The sequence below is a fragment of the Morus notabilis genome, unplaced genomic scaffold (assembly GCF_000414095.1).
Source record: "Morus notabilis unplaced genomic scaffold, ASM41409v2 Scaffold101, whole genome shotgun sequence".
NCBI classification, from domain to species: domain Eukaryota; kingdom Viridiplantae; phylum Streptophyta; class Magnoliopsida; order Rosales; family Moraceae; genus Morus; species Morus notabilis.
This window is the reverse complement of record NW_010364303.1, coordinates 753,834-771,778: the sequence shown is the minus strand read 5'-3', so window position 1 is coordinate 771,778 and position 17,945 is coordinate 753,834. Positions and strand designations below refer to the sequence as shown.

Genomic DNA, 17,945 nt, shown 5'->3' with positions numbered 1-17,945 from the left:
AATAAATTGTATTATTTAAAGTCTGGAATTTTCTCAGTCATTACACCTAAAGCACTTTGTGGAAACACAATCATAAATTTTCAGCTTCAGGGCCTTGAAAAAGATTTCAGCCCCGTTGCTCGGGCTTAACAACAAGGCTTTACATGGTTCAGAATGGAAATGCTCTTCATCAATATTCTCAACACTGCAGTACAAGTTAAAGATGCAACCAATCCTGTTAGCCAGAGATTGATTACGTGCGAGAAATGGCGACATTTCCCAAAGAAATTGTCAAGAAACTGAAAAGAATGTCGACAAAATCTTTATCAGATTCAACATAAATAACTCTATTCTTCTTCTTGTCCACAAAGACCTTCAAGACAACTGTATTCGCTCGATCCGCATCCATGTCTATAATATTGAAAATATGCAATATTGAATCAGTGATGTTAGTGATGTCTTACAATCCTACCATTAATATCATTAGGCTGATAAAAGTTAAAGAGATCGTTAAAACTTGGCGAAACTATTACTGCGAGAAAATTATATCTTGAAACTTGATGCATAACAGCAACTAAAATACTTGTAGTTGACCGGAGTTTGGATTTCATTTCAGATTAAGAAAAAAAAAGTTTCTACTATAAAGAGAGCAACGACAAAATAGTTAGAACAGAAAATCAGCGTACCGCTTTTATTTTATTTTATTTTATTTTTAGCACGCTTCCCAGATCTGAAATCGCTGAAGAGAGGTTGAATAAGAGAAATCGCTGATTGTAAAAGATTGTTCAAAACATTTGTTAGGGTAGAGTACGAGTTATGCCCATTTATTAACTAAGAAACGTTTTTGTAATTAATACTATACTCCTTTCACGAAACTAACAAATATAAATAAATTATTTTACAAGTTTTAGAAATGAGGACTCCATCTCAGACTTTTTTCTCTATTTATTTCATTAATTCGAATTTAGAATTCAAGTTTTATTATAGTAAAAAGTTCTCAAAAATAATTACATATAATTTTTTTATTACAATATAAAACTCTTACATAAAATTATATCTTAACTCAAATGAGCAAACTAAACGAGCCTTATATCTCTTCTTTTACAAGTGTCATTTCAATTCCTCTAAACAAACACACTTATATTTATAAGAGTGCCATCCTTGTATCTACCATCTAATTTTATTTTTTAATTTTTTTCCTCAAGTTGCTTAACAATCAATATTATTTCAGTAACATAATATTATTTCGGAAAATAAAAAGAACAGAGTCAAGGACTTTCTTTAATTCCGTCAATAATCTTCCCAACTTATATTCATATTAGCGAATACTAACAAAGAATACCAGCAACCGTACAAAAATGTTATCGACAAAAGATGAAAGAAAAAGAAAACAAGAATTGAATCCCCAACTCTTAACTGCCTTTTTGCCCTAAAAAAAAAATGAGAATCGCAATATGTCAGGATTTTTTTTGCTAAATATGTCAGGATTTATGTATGTTTATTGGGATTTATACTCGCCTTCTTTTAGTTGTTGTGATCAACTTCGTGTAACCATGATTTGAGTAAAGGATTTCTTTCTCCAGGTATGATAGATTCTCTCTCTTGGCGCACTTTTGTAATTAATGACCGCAGAAAATGAAGTAATGAGCGCAGGTTGGGGCGAGGTGAAGGGGAAAGGATAGAGAGAAATAATGGCCTCTTGTAAATATGTTTAAAAAAGATGACTAGTTATCGAGTGCTTTTGATTGAAAGAATTAAAATGACAGTTGTTAAAAGAAAAAAAATTAAAGTCTGAAATAGAATTTAATGAAATAGAGTCCGTATTTTAAAAAATAAAAATAAAATAGAGTGTGTATTTAGCAGGAACAACCTTTCTAAGAGATTTTCTAAAGCCTCTTACCAATTTAATAAATTGCTCTTTATAGAGTTTTTTACATGAGCTTACCTCCTCCTTGCCAACATGCACAGTTCGCTCCTCAATGTCATTAAAAGGTAAATCAAATGTCTCGAGAAAGGACAGATTCTCAGTCACTGTGAACAAATCCGGTTGTTTTACAAGCCCCCCCACGGCTTATGAATTCGATATCGCTAGATTTGGAATCCATAACCATGAGCCGCACTGGCTCTGAATTCCTCTCTAAATTTTCACCGTAGTAATACGGCTCTGTAGCCAAAACCTGGGGCAACCCTTGCACTGACCAGTACTTCTTTGTGGTCATTTGACTTGAAGCATTGCCCATCAAGATCCTGGACGCTCTTGTACAAGTTAACTACACAACCCCTTAATGGGCTGCCATTATTTTTCTTGAAAATATGGCCACGTGGAACAGTTAGGACACTGTAGAGTAAATCAACGACGTCTTTCTTTGCTTCACAGCACAGATAACCCTCCTCTTAGACTTGCTAACAAAAAGCTTGACATTAATTTTCTGCTCCTGATCCATCACCTCTATCGTTTGAGACCCAAATGCTCTTCTTGGGAAATAGTGAACACAGTTCAAATGCTTCAGAAGACTATATGTCAAAGGCGATATTGATACCAACGAGCACAAAAGTAAATTCAAAACCTGACGAGAGACAACATATCAACTCAGAAACTGACTATATAAGAGCAATCAATAAACAAAGTAACGAGAAACAAGAACAAACTAAGAAGAAAATCAATATGACAAGAATAGAGAGTAGCAAGTTTAATTTTCTAATATTCTATTATAGTTTAATAAGTTTCATTTTCTAAGATTTTATTAGAGTTTAGTAAGTTTTCCAAAGTTATATTAGTAAATTTCCCCTAATTGAGAGTTAGATAGTCCTCATCATTTGTTCTTGGTTTTTACTTCCCTGTAAATAGAGGTAAACATTGATAGCCAGTTCTCATCTTTAATATTATTCATTTTATTGTCTTTTCTCTAATTCTTCAACAATTTCACACTCTCTCTCTCTTCCTATTCCATTTCTTTATCACTGTCCTACGTCATAAAATGGAAGTTGAAGAAGACAAAAATGTGATTTCGCGTACCTCATCTGCTCCCAAATTGAATGTTCTTTCCTCAATAGTACTCCAATGAGTGACACCATACTTCGACAACAAAGAAATGGTCGCCGCAATACACAAGGGCATAACTTCTAAGTCATCACTGATCAGATATCTGTGTATTACTTTGACAAACACTCCGCCATCTTGAGCATCGGAAGGGGAATTTTCCAACTCCTTCTGAAAGAGAGAAACTTCATTGCTCATGGCTTTTCCACACTCACAAACAGCGCCTTTATAATAGCTCAAAAGCCTAAACTTGGAGGCTGTGCATTCCTTGGAGCATAGGAAGAACTTTCTAGGGTCGGCATCGTCGATCTTCAGTTTCAGGTTCCGGCAATGAGATTCGGCTCCGTTGCTAGGGCTTAGCAACATGTGTTTACACGCTTCAGTCCTGAAATTCTGAATATTCCTTTTTCGGTTGTATTTTTTAATTACCGTAACTTTTAGATTTTGAATTGAATTTGAATTATATTATAGGTTAGTTTACTGATTTAAATTTTTAATTTAATTTAAAATATAATTTTATGTGATAATTTTTATTATAATAAAAAAATTAAATGTGATTATTTTTTAAAATTTTTTATTATAAGAAAATTTAAATTGTTTAGTTGTTAGATTCATTTCATAATTCAAATTATAATTTGTTAATCATAATAGTATTTTTTTCATAAAAAATACACATAAATTAAAAATAATTTTAAATTATAATTTTAAATTTATAAATATTTTAAAATCAAAATGAAATGAATAGATCCACAATTAAAATTTAAATTTAAATCAAAATTTAAATTTACAAGCATTTAAATTATGATTTGACACTTTAATTTAACACTGCACAGGAAATGCTCAAAAAATGCAAATACGAAAACCATTGCATGTCAAAAAATAAAAAGACCATTGCACGTCAAAAAGTAGAAAAGATCATTGCCTGTCAAATGTCTCATCCCACCCAAACTAGTAAGAGGCACTTGAGTGCTTATTCTAAAAAGTGAAAGAACCAAGATGCTTCAAGGGACGGATCAACGGTCACAGACGTGAACTTTACCAAACACTAGTACTAACTAGTGTTTTTCGTCATTTGAGCTGGTTATAGATGCCAAAGGAGTTGTTCTTTTAGAATGTAATTTAAATATAATTTTTAAATTAAATTTAAGTTATAATTTGAGTTAAAGTTATAATTTGAATAAAATTAAATAAAATTAAATAAAATTAAAACTTAAAAGAACGTGAACTTAAATAAAATTAAAACTCAAATTATCTTTTTTTAAATTTTTTAGACAAAAAAATATGCCCTAATTTTCTCGACTGTTTTTGGATTTTGCTTTTAGCTAATGAAAGTGTATGGTAACTTTGTAAAGCATTTTATTACCCTAATCTTTGATCACCTATTCACCTTAATAGTTATCGCGTTAATTTTGTATTGCCACGCATATGTCCAGTTGATAAAGATGAGAGTGACGAAGTTCAATGCTAATGATCACAGTTCTGCAAATGTCTAAAAGAGAAATTTATCCAACCAAAAAGGGCAGTGAGATAATGGGTTTCCCCATTTTATACCCAGTTTAGAGAAATTTTAATTTTAAGAATTTATAATTAAAATTTTTTTTAATATCACATTTAATTTTTTATTATAATAAAAAGTTCTTAAAAATGTTACTTTTTATTTTTTTTTTGCTACAATTAAAAACATTAAAAATGTCACATCTCAATTTAAATTAAAAACTCAAATATCTCGTTCAGTTCGTTGATTTAAATTTTTAATTTAAATTAATCTATAATTTTATATAAAAAAATTTTACTGTAATATATTTAATTAAATATAATTTTTTATAAAAAATTTTAACTATAATAAAATTAAAATAAAAAATTTTAATTGATAAAATAAATGAGGTCTAGCTTGCAGTGTTGCTTAAACTTCTTTATTTATTATGGGTGATGTCATTATCATGACATAAGCAAAGTGAGGTAAGCACCTTAGTTCTTGTCCGGTTACCACTAGGTTTAACAAAATTATTTCCTCCATGCAAAATAGATCTTTCTAAACTAAAATTGGAGGATGTGCTTGGAGTTATTTTTATTTTTAGTTATCGCATTTTTTGAGAAAGAAAAAATAAAAAATATGAGAGAAATGGTGTTTGCATAATTAAAGATAAAAAATAGAATGAAAATGATATTTTGATTTAGTATAAAATGAGAGATAAATAAAAAATAATTTTTTGTTGATTCGAGTTGAGATGAGGTTTTATGTTAAAGTATTTTATTGTAACAAAAAAGTTAGATGCAACTATTTTTTAGAGCTTTTTACTATAGTAAAACTCGAATTCTAAACTCAAATCGGTGAAATGAATGGGTTCAATTTTAATTTTTTATTTTTGTTTTCTCCTCTCTTGAGCAAAGAGGAAAAGAGAGAGACATTAATTGATTTTTTATACTAAAAATAATCTCTTGATAAAATTATCAAGCACATTTTTAAAAATAATTTTTGTATGAGATTGAAAACATTTTCATTTTCATTTTCATACAGAAAAATAAATTTATTTTAAAATGAGTTCCAAACACACATGTAGTTTTAGGCTTTGATTTCAACACCAATTATTGATTAAAACTTAGGCCTCCTTCACTTCACTGATTCGAGTTTAGAATTCGAGTTTTGCTACAATAAAAAGTTCTCAGAAATAGTCACATCTAACTTTTTTGCTACAGTAAAAAGCTTTCACATAAAATTACATTTCAACTCAAACTATCAAATCAACAAACTAAACGGTATTTTGAACCATCACGTGACAACCTCTCATTCTTATAATGACCAAGAAAATTCAAGCGCTAAAGTTTAAAGTTAATTAAGATTAGGCCTCGTTCACTTCGCGGATTTGAGTTTTTAATTTGAGTTGAGATGTGACATTTTATGAGAGCTTTTTACTGTAGCAGAAAAAGTTAGATGTGACATTTTCTGAGAGATTTTTACTGTAGAAACTTAAAACTAAAAACTCGAATCGGTAAAATGAACGAGGCCTTAGAGAATGAATTTTCTCGTAATTCCATTTTGTAAGCAAATCGAATTATTTTGAATTTGATACTTTGATTAATGATGAGAATTGGTGGTTTCATCATTCCACTCGATTGATTTAAGGTCCCGTTTATTTCACCAATTCGATATCAGAATTTAAATTTTGTTACAGTAAAAAGCTCTCAGAAATAGTCACATCTAATTTTTTATTATAGTAAAAAACTCTCACATAAAGTCACATCTCAATTAGAATTAAAAACTCGAATCAACGAACAAACATGCACTAAGTTTAATTAAATTTCAATTCTGCACTTTATATATTCAATTATAATGTCACAAGGATTTAATTTTTTCTATGAGTGACAAAGTTATTTTAAAATGGTCCAATCCCATTATATTATAATTGTGCCAAGTCCGAGTTAGAATTAAATTGACTAATTTATAGTTAATTTAATTAGAATGAAGTTTATTAAGGCCCTGTTCATTTTACGAATTTAAATTTTCAATTTAAATTGAAATGTGATATTTTCTAAGAACTTTTAACTGTAAAAAAAATAATATATAATATTTTTAAGTGTTTTTAACTGTAAAAATTTAAAATTTAAAACTTTAAATACGAGAAATTAACGATGTCTAGTTAGTGAATCACTGATCGGTACTTTTTATGTTTAGATTAGAAAAAACCACTTAAGTACTAATAACTAGTTGTTCGTGAATGAACTCATTCAATGATCATATTTTACATATATATTCTAAACAAATTATTTTTTTTTTATTAGCTAAAAAACGAAACATACCTTTTTTTTATTATTAGCCTAGATCTTAAACACCTTTCGTTTTAGCGGCCTTTCATTTGCTCTTTGAAGCTATACATTTATTTGCGTTTACTTGTACAGTTCTTTAGGTCAACTCGTGACTGTGTAGTGTGGTTGTAATTTTCTTCTAAGCTAAGTAACTTTTCTCAAAAAAGCTAAAATGGGGACCCGTGAAATAGAACTGTGCCTTTAGCTTTCTGAAAGACCAATGACACTTTTCTTCTGCTTATATTACTCCTTGCTCAAACACTTCTATTACCATTTCCCTGTATGTCTGCATTATTTTCATTTATATTGCGTACGATCGAGGCACACAAACACTGAGAAGGTCCAATTTTTTCAGGTACTACGGTTTTGCCATGCTTGTCATCTCTCTTTGGAGTTCGGTCTGTCTAATTTGAACTCTGTCTATTTGTGAGTTTCTTTCTTTTCTTTTTCTTTTTTCTTTTTGGTTTTATAATCTACACTTGCTCATCAACCATCTTTTTGAACATTATTTATCTTTACTTGAAGTACTTGCCTGATTGTCTCCTTTTATGTTGATCTACACAATACAAATTCTAAATTTCCGTATAAAGGTCGATCCATGAATATCTACGCGTTAAGTCAATAACTTTTGCTACAATAAAAAGTTCTCAGAAATAGTCACATCTAACTTTTTTGCTACAGTAAAAAGCTTTCACATAAAATTACATTTCAACTCAAACTATCAAATCAACAAACTAAACGGTATTTTGAACCATCACGTGACAACCTCTCATTCTTATAATGACCAAGAAAATTCAAGCGCTAAAGTTTAAAGTTAATTAAGATTAGGCCTCGTTCACTTCGCGGATTTGAGTTTTTAATTTGAGTTGAGATGTGACATTTTATGAGAGCTTTTTACTGTAGCAGAAAAAGTTAGATGTGACATTTTCTGAGAGATTTTTACTGTAGAAACTTAAAACTAAAAACTCGAATCGGTAAAATGAACGAGGCCTTAGAGAATGAATTTTCTCGTAATTCCATTTTGTAAGCAAATCGAATTATTTTGAATTTGATACTTTGATTAATGATGAGAATTGGTGGTTTCATCATTCCACTCGATTGATTTAAGGTCCCGTTTATTTCACCAATTCGATATCAGAATTTAAATTTTGTTACAGTAAAAAGCTCTCAGAAATAGTCACATCTAATTTTTTATTATAGTAAAAAACTCTCACATAAAGTCACATCTCAATTAGAATTAAAAACTCGAATCAACGAACAAACATGCACTAAGTTTAATTAAATTTCAATTCTGCACTTTATATATTCAATTATAATGTCACAAGGATTTAATTTTTTCTATGAGTGACAAAGTTATTTTAAAATGGTCCAATCCCATTATATTATAATTGTGCCAAGTCCGAGTTAGAATTAAATTGACTAATTTATAGTTAATTTAATTAGAATGAAGTTTATTAAGGCCCTGTTCATTTTACGAATTTAAATTTTCAATTTAAATTGAAATGTGATATTTTCTAAGAACTTTTAACTGTAAAAAAAATAATATATAATATTTTTAAGTGTTTTTAACTGTAAAAATTTAAAATTTAAAACTTTAAATACGAGAAATTAACGATGTCTAGTTAGTGAATCACTGATCGGTACTTTTTATGTTTAGATTAGAAAAAACCACTTAAGTACTAATAACTAGTTGTTCGTGAATGAACTCATTCAATGATCATATTTTACATATATATTCTAAACAAATTATTTTTTTTTTATTAGCTAAAAAACGAAACATACCTTTTTTTTATTATTAGCCTAGATCTTAAACACCTTTCGTTTTAGCGGCCTTTCATTTGCTCTTTGAAGCTATACATTTATTTGCGTTTACTTGTACAGTTCTTTAGGTCAACTCGTGACTGTGTAGTGTGGTTGTAATTTTCTTCTAAGCTAAGTAACTTTTCTCAAAAAAGCTAAAATGGGGACCCGTGAAATAGAACTGTGCCTTTAGCTTTCTGAAAGACCAATGACACTTTTCTTCTGCTTATATTACTCCTTGCTCAAACACTTCTATTACCATTTCCCTGTATGTCTGCATTATTTTCATTTATATTGCGTACGATCGAGGCACACAAACTCTGAGAAGGTCCAATTTTTTCAGGTACTACGGTTTTGCCATGCTTGTCATCTCTCTTTGGAGTTCGGTCTGTCTAATTTGAACTCTGTCTATTTGTGAGTTTCTTTCTTTTCTTTTTCTTTTTTCTTTTTGGTTTTATAATCTACACTTGCTCATCAACCATCGTTTTGAACATTATTTATCTTTACTTGAAGTACTTGCCTGATTGTCTCCTTTTATGTTGATCTACACAATACAAATTCTAAATTTCCGTATAAAGGTCGATCCATGAATATCTACGCGTTAAGTCAATAACTGTCGGAATTAATAATTAGGGGTTGTTCTTTTACATTTTTGAGTTATGGTGATTTGAGTGATTATTTTGAGTTGAGTTTGAGTTATAACTTGAGTTGAAGTTGTAATTTAAGTTTGTGTTTGGATGTGCACATTTGAGTTATGATTTAAATTGAGAATCTTTTTGAGTTTGTGTTTGGGTGGGCCAAAACTTAAATTTGTATTTAGATAGTATTTTAATAAAAACTCAATAGTGATGAAAAATTTTAATAGGATATATGGGTGAGGTTTTATTCGTCTTTTCGTTGTGAATGCATAGAAAAAAAATCATCTCAATCAGAATTAAAACGAAAAAATTACTGTATTTTTAAGAATAGAAAAAATACTGTTCATCAATTTGAGTTCGAGTTTCTGAACTTGAGTTGAAGGGAAAACTTTTAAACTTGAGTTTAGCCCCAAACTCGAGTTCAAACTCAAATTTTATAAAAGAACACGAACTTAAATAAAGTTGTAACTTGAGTTTAAATTTTTTCTGAGTTTCTTTACAAAAGAACAACATCTAGGATTCACAACTTAACAATAACTTGTTCTTTAATAATTAGGATTCATTACCACCTTTTATTTAGTTGCAACTTTGGCCTATTAATACTTACACGTCATCTTATGTTGGCGGCTTGAGTTTAAATTCTCCCGCCACAAAGCTCTTCATAAAAGGCAGAACAAAATTACCTTTTCCTTTTAGGGTCATTGTTGTGCAGCTTCACTAAGGGCACGTTCACTTCGCTGATTCGAGTTTATAATTTGAGTTGATATGTGATTTTATGTGAGAGCTTTTTACTGTAGCAAAAAAGTTAGATGTGATTGTTTCTGAGAACTTTTTACTGTAGCAAAACTTAAATTTTAAACTCGAATCAGTGAAGTGAACGAGACCTAACTATATTGCTTCAACCTAAAATTATTCTAAATTGATTTTGCTTTGTGAGATAGCTTAGACTATAGTATGTGCAGCTTAGACTATATTGCTAATTTTGTTTTGGATAGAGGTTGGTGTTTGCGCAATGTTTTTCTTTTCCACTGCCTTTTAGTTTTCGATTACCTAGTGCACAATTGCTAACCGAAAGGATTATTTGTCAATATCTTAAGTTTCATGTTGAACAACAAGCTCATTTAGAATCTTAAATTATTCTTATTTAAGTAAGCATACGTGTTTTGTGCGAATAAAATAGATTTGATGCGATATATACGCTGTCCTAACCTTTCACTGATGCTTTCTGAATTTGAACGAAAAAAAGGAACCAAATCTCATAATCCATGACTGATGCTATTAGCTTAAACGTCTTGATTGACAAGAAGAAGAACAGAGTTATCTATGCTGAGTCTGATGAAGATTTCGTCGATGTTCTCGTCAGTCTCTTGACGACCCTAATTGGAACCATCATCAGGCTCGCCTCTAATCAATCACCAACATTGATGGGTTCATTAAACAATTTGTACAAGAGTGTTGAGACCATTGGTGTGTTAAGAGTAAAAATGCCCAAATCCCACATCATTTAAATACAAACATAATCACAGTTATATAAAAATATTGGGTCACCCTATTTAATTAGGTTAACCTTTTAAGATGTAAACTCAATACCTTATAAAGTGCAATTCTTCTCCTCAATGAACGAGGAGAGAAAAATGTTAGATGAAAATTAATACCAAAGAATCTTAAAATTTCTCTGCTTTTTCATAGTGGTGATACTTGACATAGAGAAATTTGCACCCATTTTCCTTAAATTCTTCTGAAATGTCATTTCTTTGTTGTTACTTATCTTTTTTTTTTTTTATCTTTTCCTTTATGTTAGAAGCTTTCACCCTTTGACAGAAATTCTTCTGAAGCATAAACCAGTACCAAGATTAAACTATATTGAAATTTCTTTTTTGAGATTGGTTAGCTGATTTCAAATCAAAGAAGTCATGATAAGTCAGGATGAATATATTGTGTGTCAAGCTTTTTGTTAGCAAATCTAAGAACCTTGGTCTGTTACGCGGAAGCAAGATAGACTTTGTTAATTTTAATCTAAGTTAAGATAGACTATGGTGAAAAAAGTATTTGATTATGGCTCTTTGAAAAAATGCTTAGATCTCTTGTTGTATAAGAGTGTCCGGATCTAGACGAACAATACTTCAACTCAAATAATGTCCACAATGAAAATACTGGTCAGTCCAAGAGTTGCAGTTAAATGATCTATTAACAATCGAGGAAGAGGAAGCTTCTTCCCCACGTCACTGTAGGCCCGTTTAGGATAGTAAAAAAGTTAGATGTGATTGTTTCTGAGAACTTTTTACTGTAGCAAAACTTAAATTTTAAACTCGAATCAGTGAAGTGAACGAGACCTAACTATATTGCTTCAACCTAAAATTATTCTAAATTGATTTTGCTTTGTGAGATAGCTTAGACTATAGTATGTGCAGCTTAGACTATATTGCTAATTTTGTTTTGGATAGAGGTTGGTGTTTGCGCAATGTTTTTCTTTTCCACTGCCTTTTAGTTTTCGATTACCTAGTGCACAATTGCTAACCGAAAGGATTATTTGTCAATATCTTAAGTTTCATGTTGAACAACAAGCTCATTTAGAATCTTAAATTATTCTTATTTAAGTAAGCATACGTGTTTTGTGCGAATAAAATAGATTTGATGCGATATATACGCTGTCCTAACCTTTCACTGATGCTTTCTGAATTTGAACGAAAAAAAGGAACCAAATCTCATAATCCATGACTGATGCTATTAGCTTAAACGTCTTGATTGACAAGAAGAAGAACAGAGTTATCTATGCTGAGTCTGATGAAGATTTCGTCGATGTTCTCGTCAGTCTCTTGACGACCCTAATTGGAACCATCATCAGGCTCGCCTCTAATCAATCACCAACATTGATGGGTTCATTAAACAATTTGTACAAGAGTGTTGAGACCATTGGTGTGTTAAGAGTAAAAATGCCCAAATCCCACATCATTTAAATACAAACATAATCACAGTTATATAAAAATATTGGGTCACCCTATTTAATTAGGTTAACCTTTTAAGATGTAAACTCAATACCTTATAAAGTGCAATTCTTCTCCTCAATGAACGAGGAGAGAAAAATGTTAGATGAAAATTAATACCAAAGAATCTTAAAATTTCTCTGCTTTTTCATAGTGGTGATACTTGACATAGAGAAATTTGCACCCATTTTCCTTAAATTCTTCTGAAATGTCATTTCTTTGTTGTTACTTATCTTTTTTTTTTTTTATCTTTTCCTTTATGTTAGAAGCTTTCACCCTTTGACAGAAATTCTTCTGAAGCATAAACCAGTACCAAGATTAAACTATATTGAAATTTCTTTTTTGAGATTGGTTAGCTGATTTCAAATCAAAGAAGTCATGATAAGTCAGGATGAATATATTGTGTGTCAAGCTTTTTGTTAGCAAATCTAAGAACCTTGGTCTGTTACGCGGAAGCAAGATAGACTTTGTTAATTTTAATCTAAGTTAAGATAGACTATGGTGAAAAAAGTATTTGATTATGGCTCTTTGAAAAAATGCTTAGATCTCTTGTTGTATAAGAGTGTCCGGATCTAGACGAACAATACTTCAACTCAAATAATGTCCACAATGAAAATACTGGTCAGTCCAAGAGTTGCAGTTAAATGATCTATTAACAATCGAGGAAGAGGAAGCTTCTTCCCCACGTCACTGTAGGCCCGTTTAGGATAGTTTGTGCTTTTAAGTAGTAGAAGAAGATAAGCATGAGTTGAGACTTTTTAATTTATTGTTGTTGTTGCTGCTGCTGCCTTGTTTCTATGACAGTATGTAGGTTCTAATAATTATCATCATTTAAAGAACATTGTCGTTCCTAAGCTGTTGTCCCGTTCTGCAACTGTTGACATCCGAAATTTGTTGTCGTTTTACAAGTGACTGTCGTTTTTTTTAAATGCTGTCTAGGCAAGTAATTCTCGTCATTGTCATTTGTACGATTTTTTTTTAACTATTCATCTGATAAGCATAAGTATGTTAACATTATCGAAACAAACTTGGAAGCAAGTTATTGGAAAGAAAAACATGAAAGACAAACACTTTCATCGAACATTTGGAACGAAAACTGAAAAGGTTACTAGGGTAAGGTGGTCTAGAAGTAACAGAACGACTTTACATTTCCAAATTAGTAGGGTATTGGAAAACTGATCGGTCTAGATTGTGCTTGGAGTAATTGTTAGATTTTGCCAGTATCCCAACAATTAATCTCTTAGGAAGAGGTTACGTTAGATATTCATTACGAAGTCCAAAGATGGGAGACAAGTATTTATTAGGATTATTATCACTAGTGCCTCTTTCAGTTTGCTCCTTAAACTTTAAAAACTCTCATTTTACCTCATAAATTTTGAATTGTTCTCACTTTAACTCATTTTGTTATAATTTTTGTTAAAATTAGATGGAAAAGAAGGAAGTGAAGTACTGTTGCCATGTGATTCTTATATGTTTATTTCTAACAGAAATTCAAACAGAATTACCACGCGATTGTATTACTTTCTTTTTTCTATTAGTTTTTAACAAAATTTTATAATAAAAAAAATTAAAGTGAGAACAATTTAAAATTTATGAGGTAAAACGAGAATTTTTAAAGCTCAGCCAGTAAATTGAAAATGAACTTAAAATTTAGAGTCGTCATTGATAATAATCCTATTTATTAAACCATTGAAAACTAATTATAATAATTAATTAGTAAATAGTGAGTGGGAATTCGACTGGACAGAAGGTATTATAAAAGGCAACACTTTTTCTCTAACAGGTAATGATAGAAACATTTTATTTCAACTCGAGTAATTTGAACATTAGCAAACAAAAAACTCGACTGATTTGAAAATTTTCTTCCCCACTTCAAGGTTTGTTATTCTTCAGAATTTCTTGGAGAGGTCATAGTTTCGGGCATCATGGTCTTCAAAATTCATATTACGTTCGTGTTTCGATTGATTCTTTTGATTTTTTTTTTTTACAGATTCTCTGAGTTTCTGATTTGTATTCTTTTGCTTTCTTTGATAATATTCTCCTCTATTTGAGGAAGTTTCACAGGAAAAAAAAAAGGATACAGATTCTGTTTTATCCATTTGGTATTTGTTTTCTTTTGCTTGAAAGTCTGTTCTACTGTTTATTTAGTTCTCTTCAGGTTGAACAACAGTATTCTAAGTTAAAATGACTGTTTGAGGGTTACACACACACATTTGCTTTTGAAAGTGGCAGGGAAAAAACGTTTGATTAGTTAACTTGACAATGGCTTCCTTTTTTCAACCTTAAACATATGCATATAAAGATGTTGAGTGCGACTTGCTATTTTTCAACTTCAATACCCCTATTTAAGCTCAATAATTGACTAGTCTCAATATTGTTCTATTTCTCTCATTGTATTGAATAGAGATTTATTCATACGTCGATGGAAGGTAAAACTGTGGATTCTATTAGCTTGAAAGCCGTGGTAGATGAGAAGAGGAACAAACTTGTCTTCGTCGAATCAGACGATGAATTTGTCGATGTTCTCTTCAGTTTCTTGACAATGTCTCTTGGTACCATTATCAGACTTGCACAAGAGCGCTCAATGCCACTGACGATGGGCTGTGTGAACAATTTGTATGAAAGTGTGAAAAATATGGATCTGCACCATTTTCATTTCCACAGTGAAGCTGGTAAACTCATGTTTTCAAGTCCCCGCAGTGAGGCTGAAAATAACTGCATGAACCTTAAACTGAAAATCGACAATACAGACAATACAGAGCGTAAATTATTCACCTGCAGGTTGCATTGTGGAAACTATAGTTATAGTCATTACAGAGATGTCTTTTGTAAATGCGGACGTCCCATGAATCGGGAATTGCTTATCACAAAGAGTGTGGTCAGAAAGCGCGAAGGCGTGTTTGTTAATGGAATGGCAAGATTTATAATTAGTGATGGGCTACAAGTGATGCATATGTCTAGCTTAGAGAGCTTCTCTTTATTGGCCAAGCATGATATAACGGATCACATGTGTAACGCGCACGAAAGGACCTTCAATGTTGGAACAGAAGAGGTACTTTTATTTCCCTTTATCCCCCTTTATTTTTGGTATTTTTGTAGCATCAGTAAGTTCAGAGACTTGTTTTTCTTTCAGGTTTTGAATTTGCTCATATGCTCATTGCAATCAAGGACACCTTTGACAGAAGTCTTTCTGAAGAATAAAGGTGATCTGCCGGACGTGAACAAAAATAGTCCTAGCCTTAACCGAGATGAGCTAACCAATCAAATAAAGGAAGAGGACATGCAAGAGAAGGATGAAAAGATTTCAGTGAAATTAATGATTAGCAAATCTAAGAAACGGGTTTGTTACGCAGAAGCAAAGAAGGACTTCGTTAATTTAGTCTTGAGTTTTCTAACCGTTCCACTTGGGCATATTGCTGGAAAATTACGTGACACCAATTCTTTTAATGGATGCATAGACCAATTGTACAAGAGTGTTAAGGATCTTGATGAGCAACTTTTCAAGTCAAATCACCACAAGGAAATGCTAGTCAGTCCAAGCCTTGCCTTTGGGTTTAGCTATAAGAATGATCTATTAGGGATTAAGTCTGCACCCACAAATTCTGAATATCATGGCCTTACGCCTATCGATGCTAAATCTCACAATACAGTTGATGGTAAAAGTGATGAAGGTATTTTAACGGGAGTCTCGACGATGTTCATAGTGACAGACAGCTTGACCGTCACTCCTATTTCGTCGATTTTTTGCATGTCCATTCTCAAAGAAATGAAGGTACCCATCAGTGACATTGAAGCGCAAGTTGTGCATGTGGGCAAAGAGGAGGTAAGCCTATATATGTTATATCCTGTGCTTGCAGAATTGCAGTTTTCTCACCTGATCTTAACTTGGTTTCTTTTTTCTTAAAACCTCCTTCACTTTTATGTGGGGTCCGTTAGGGAAAAAAATAATACTGACACGTTCAAAAGATTGCCCATTTGAATACTGCCAAAGAGTAAAGACACTAACAAATTTTGCGAAATGTTTGTGATAATTTTTTACGCACTATATATGATTGTTCTTGCTTTGTATTTTCCCCAAAAGGGTTATGCAATTTCATTGCTTTAGTACTACTTTTCCAAACTTGCAGGCTGTGCGTCTCTTACTGTCTTCATTTGTTTCGGAATCTGCCCTTACCAATACTTTCATCAGGGACCCAAACCGGAAACCAAGTGCTCGTTGACTAATTTGTCAAGTTTTTGCAGAAAAGAAGGGAATGTAATCTGCGTTTTTTGAACTGAACCTATTGTATAATATTGATGTTGCTTTGGTATTAGCTTTATTTGCAACAGCTTATGTGTACTTGATGATCTGCTAAGACTGTTTATCTCTATCTGTGACGACCCTAACTTCTGATCGTCATCCTATACTCATATTTAGCATTTCTTAACCTCTATGACGACCCTAATTATAACTTCTTAAAATTTCAGGCCATTTTTTTTTTAATCTTATCATGTACGTTAAAATGCTGTAGCATTCTGACAACATTCTATTACACTAGTCATTAAATACATAAAACACTATTTTATTTTACATATAAAGTTCAGCAGCGTTTCCAAAACACATGATGTGTCCACAACCCACTTGCCCACATTCCGCTGCTACACCCTCTCTACATGCCCAGCATCAAGTTTTAGGGAGCTGGTGCCTTACCCGTGCTTCCTATAACACGAACAAACTTAATGAGCTTTTGCTCAGCAAGTATCAATAGGTCATAACAGATGCAATAATTATGCATACCCATAAATGCATTCATATCATATAACCTAGTACAAAATTCTAAACAACTTTCATTATGTATTTCTCATTCTTTTCATTCTTATTTACGGATACCATATCGTTATATGGAATGGTTTTCGTGTTTCATTTTCTTGACTTTTACTTCTTAGGGGCCCTGTCCTGTTGTACCATAGCGCGCATAACCAGTGAGGAGTGGGGTAGCTAACCAATCCAACTCAGTCACGGTTTCATATCTTTTGTAGTCTCATAATAACCTTTCCTTCGAAGGCTGGTACAAATAGGATGTTTAGTCTCTTACCGTTTATCGAAGGCTGGTACAAACAGGACGTTTGGTCTCTTACCGTTTATCAATTTTCTCATTGAAACGGTAACTTTAGTTAAATCTTATGAATTTGTGCATTATTGAGCATTTTATCATGAGATTAACTTTTCGTTAAACTTTAACATTTCACTTTTCTTAGTTTGATCTCGACCTAACATCGATACATATTTTTGTAGAATAAAGTTCTACGATTACATAAGTCTTGTAGATACTTACCTAACATAGTATCTAGCATTCACATTGTATCTATCATTCAAAATTCTACTGTATGCGTCCTTTGTCTCCCTTGACGCTTTCCAACTTCAACCGTTAATTGGCCCTATTGCATAAATTTTTCGATCGTTAGATTCAGAATTTAAGATCAATAATTACTTTGAAATTTACTTCGGAAAGGTCTACAATCCTTATGTTTGGTATTCAATCTCAAACTATTTCCTATCTCAAGGATTTGCACTAAAATCGTGCAAATTACTCAGTCATGGGCCTAATTTTCAATTTTGGTCTAAAACTGTGAATTCTCGTTGTGTTCGGTTTCTAACCATCACCGATTATCGAAACATCTTTCTTTTCACACTTTAATCCTATATTCCTCTTGAAATCC

General features: G+C 31.6%; 2 protein-coding genes across 2 annotated transcripts; one reads left to right on the top strand and one right to left on the bottom strand.

The window, feature by feature from the left end:
* Positions 1-2,309: 2,309 nt before the first annotated feature.
* Positions 2,310-3,385, bottom strand: LOC21404915. Its single transcript, XM_010106401.1, has 2 exons — positions 2,996-3,385; positions 2,310-2,546 (listed from the first exon to the last, which is right to left on the bottom strand). The coding sequence occupies exons 1-2, from the start codon at positions 3,383-3,385 to the stop codon at positions 2,310-2,312; spliced, it is 627 nt and encodes a 208-aa protein (XP_010104703.1).
* A 5,522-nt stretch (positions 3,386-8,907) lies between these two features.
* On the top strand, positions 8,908-16,680 carry LOC21404914. Its single transcript, XM_024170998.1, has 4 exons — positions 8,908-8,966; positions 14,650-15,297; positions 15,379-16,068; positions 16,373-16,680. The coding sequence occupies exons 2-4, from the start codon at positions 14,668-14,670 to the stop codon at positions 16,463-16,465; spliced, it is 1,413 nt and encodes a 470-aa protein (XP_024026766.1). The 5' UTR covers positions 8,908-8,966; positions 14,650-14,667; the 3' UTR covers positions 16,466-16,680.
* Positions 16,681-17,945: the final 1,265 nt, after the last annotated feature.

Excerpts from the sequence above, each read along its gene's own strand:
- LOC21404915 (XM_010106401.1), bottom strand. The coding sequence starts at position 3,385 with ATGTTGCTAAGCCCTAGCAACGGAGCCGAATCTCATTGCCGGAACCTG. Across the intron at positions 2,547-2,995 it reads TCAATTTGGGAGCAGATGAG|GTTTTGAATTTACTTTTGTG; the intron begins GTACGCGAAATC and ends GTCTCTCGTCAG.
- LOC21404914 (XM_024170998.1), top strand. The coding sequence starts at position 14,668 with ATGGAAGGTAAAACTGTGGATTCTATTAGCTTGAAAGCCGTGGTAGAT. Across the intron at positions 15,298-15,378 it reads TCAATGTTGGAACAGAAGAG|GTTTTGAATTTGCTCATATG; the intron begins GTACTTTTATTT and ends TTTTTCTTTCAG. Across the intron at positions 16,069-16,372 it reads TGCATGTGGGCAAAGAGGAG|GCTGTGCGTCTCTTACTGTC; the intron begins GTAAGCCTATAT and ends CCAAACTTGCAG.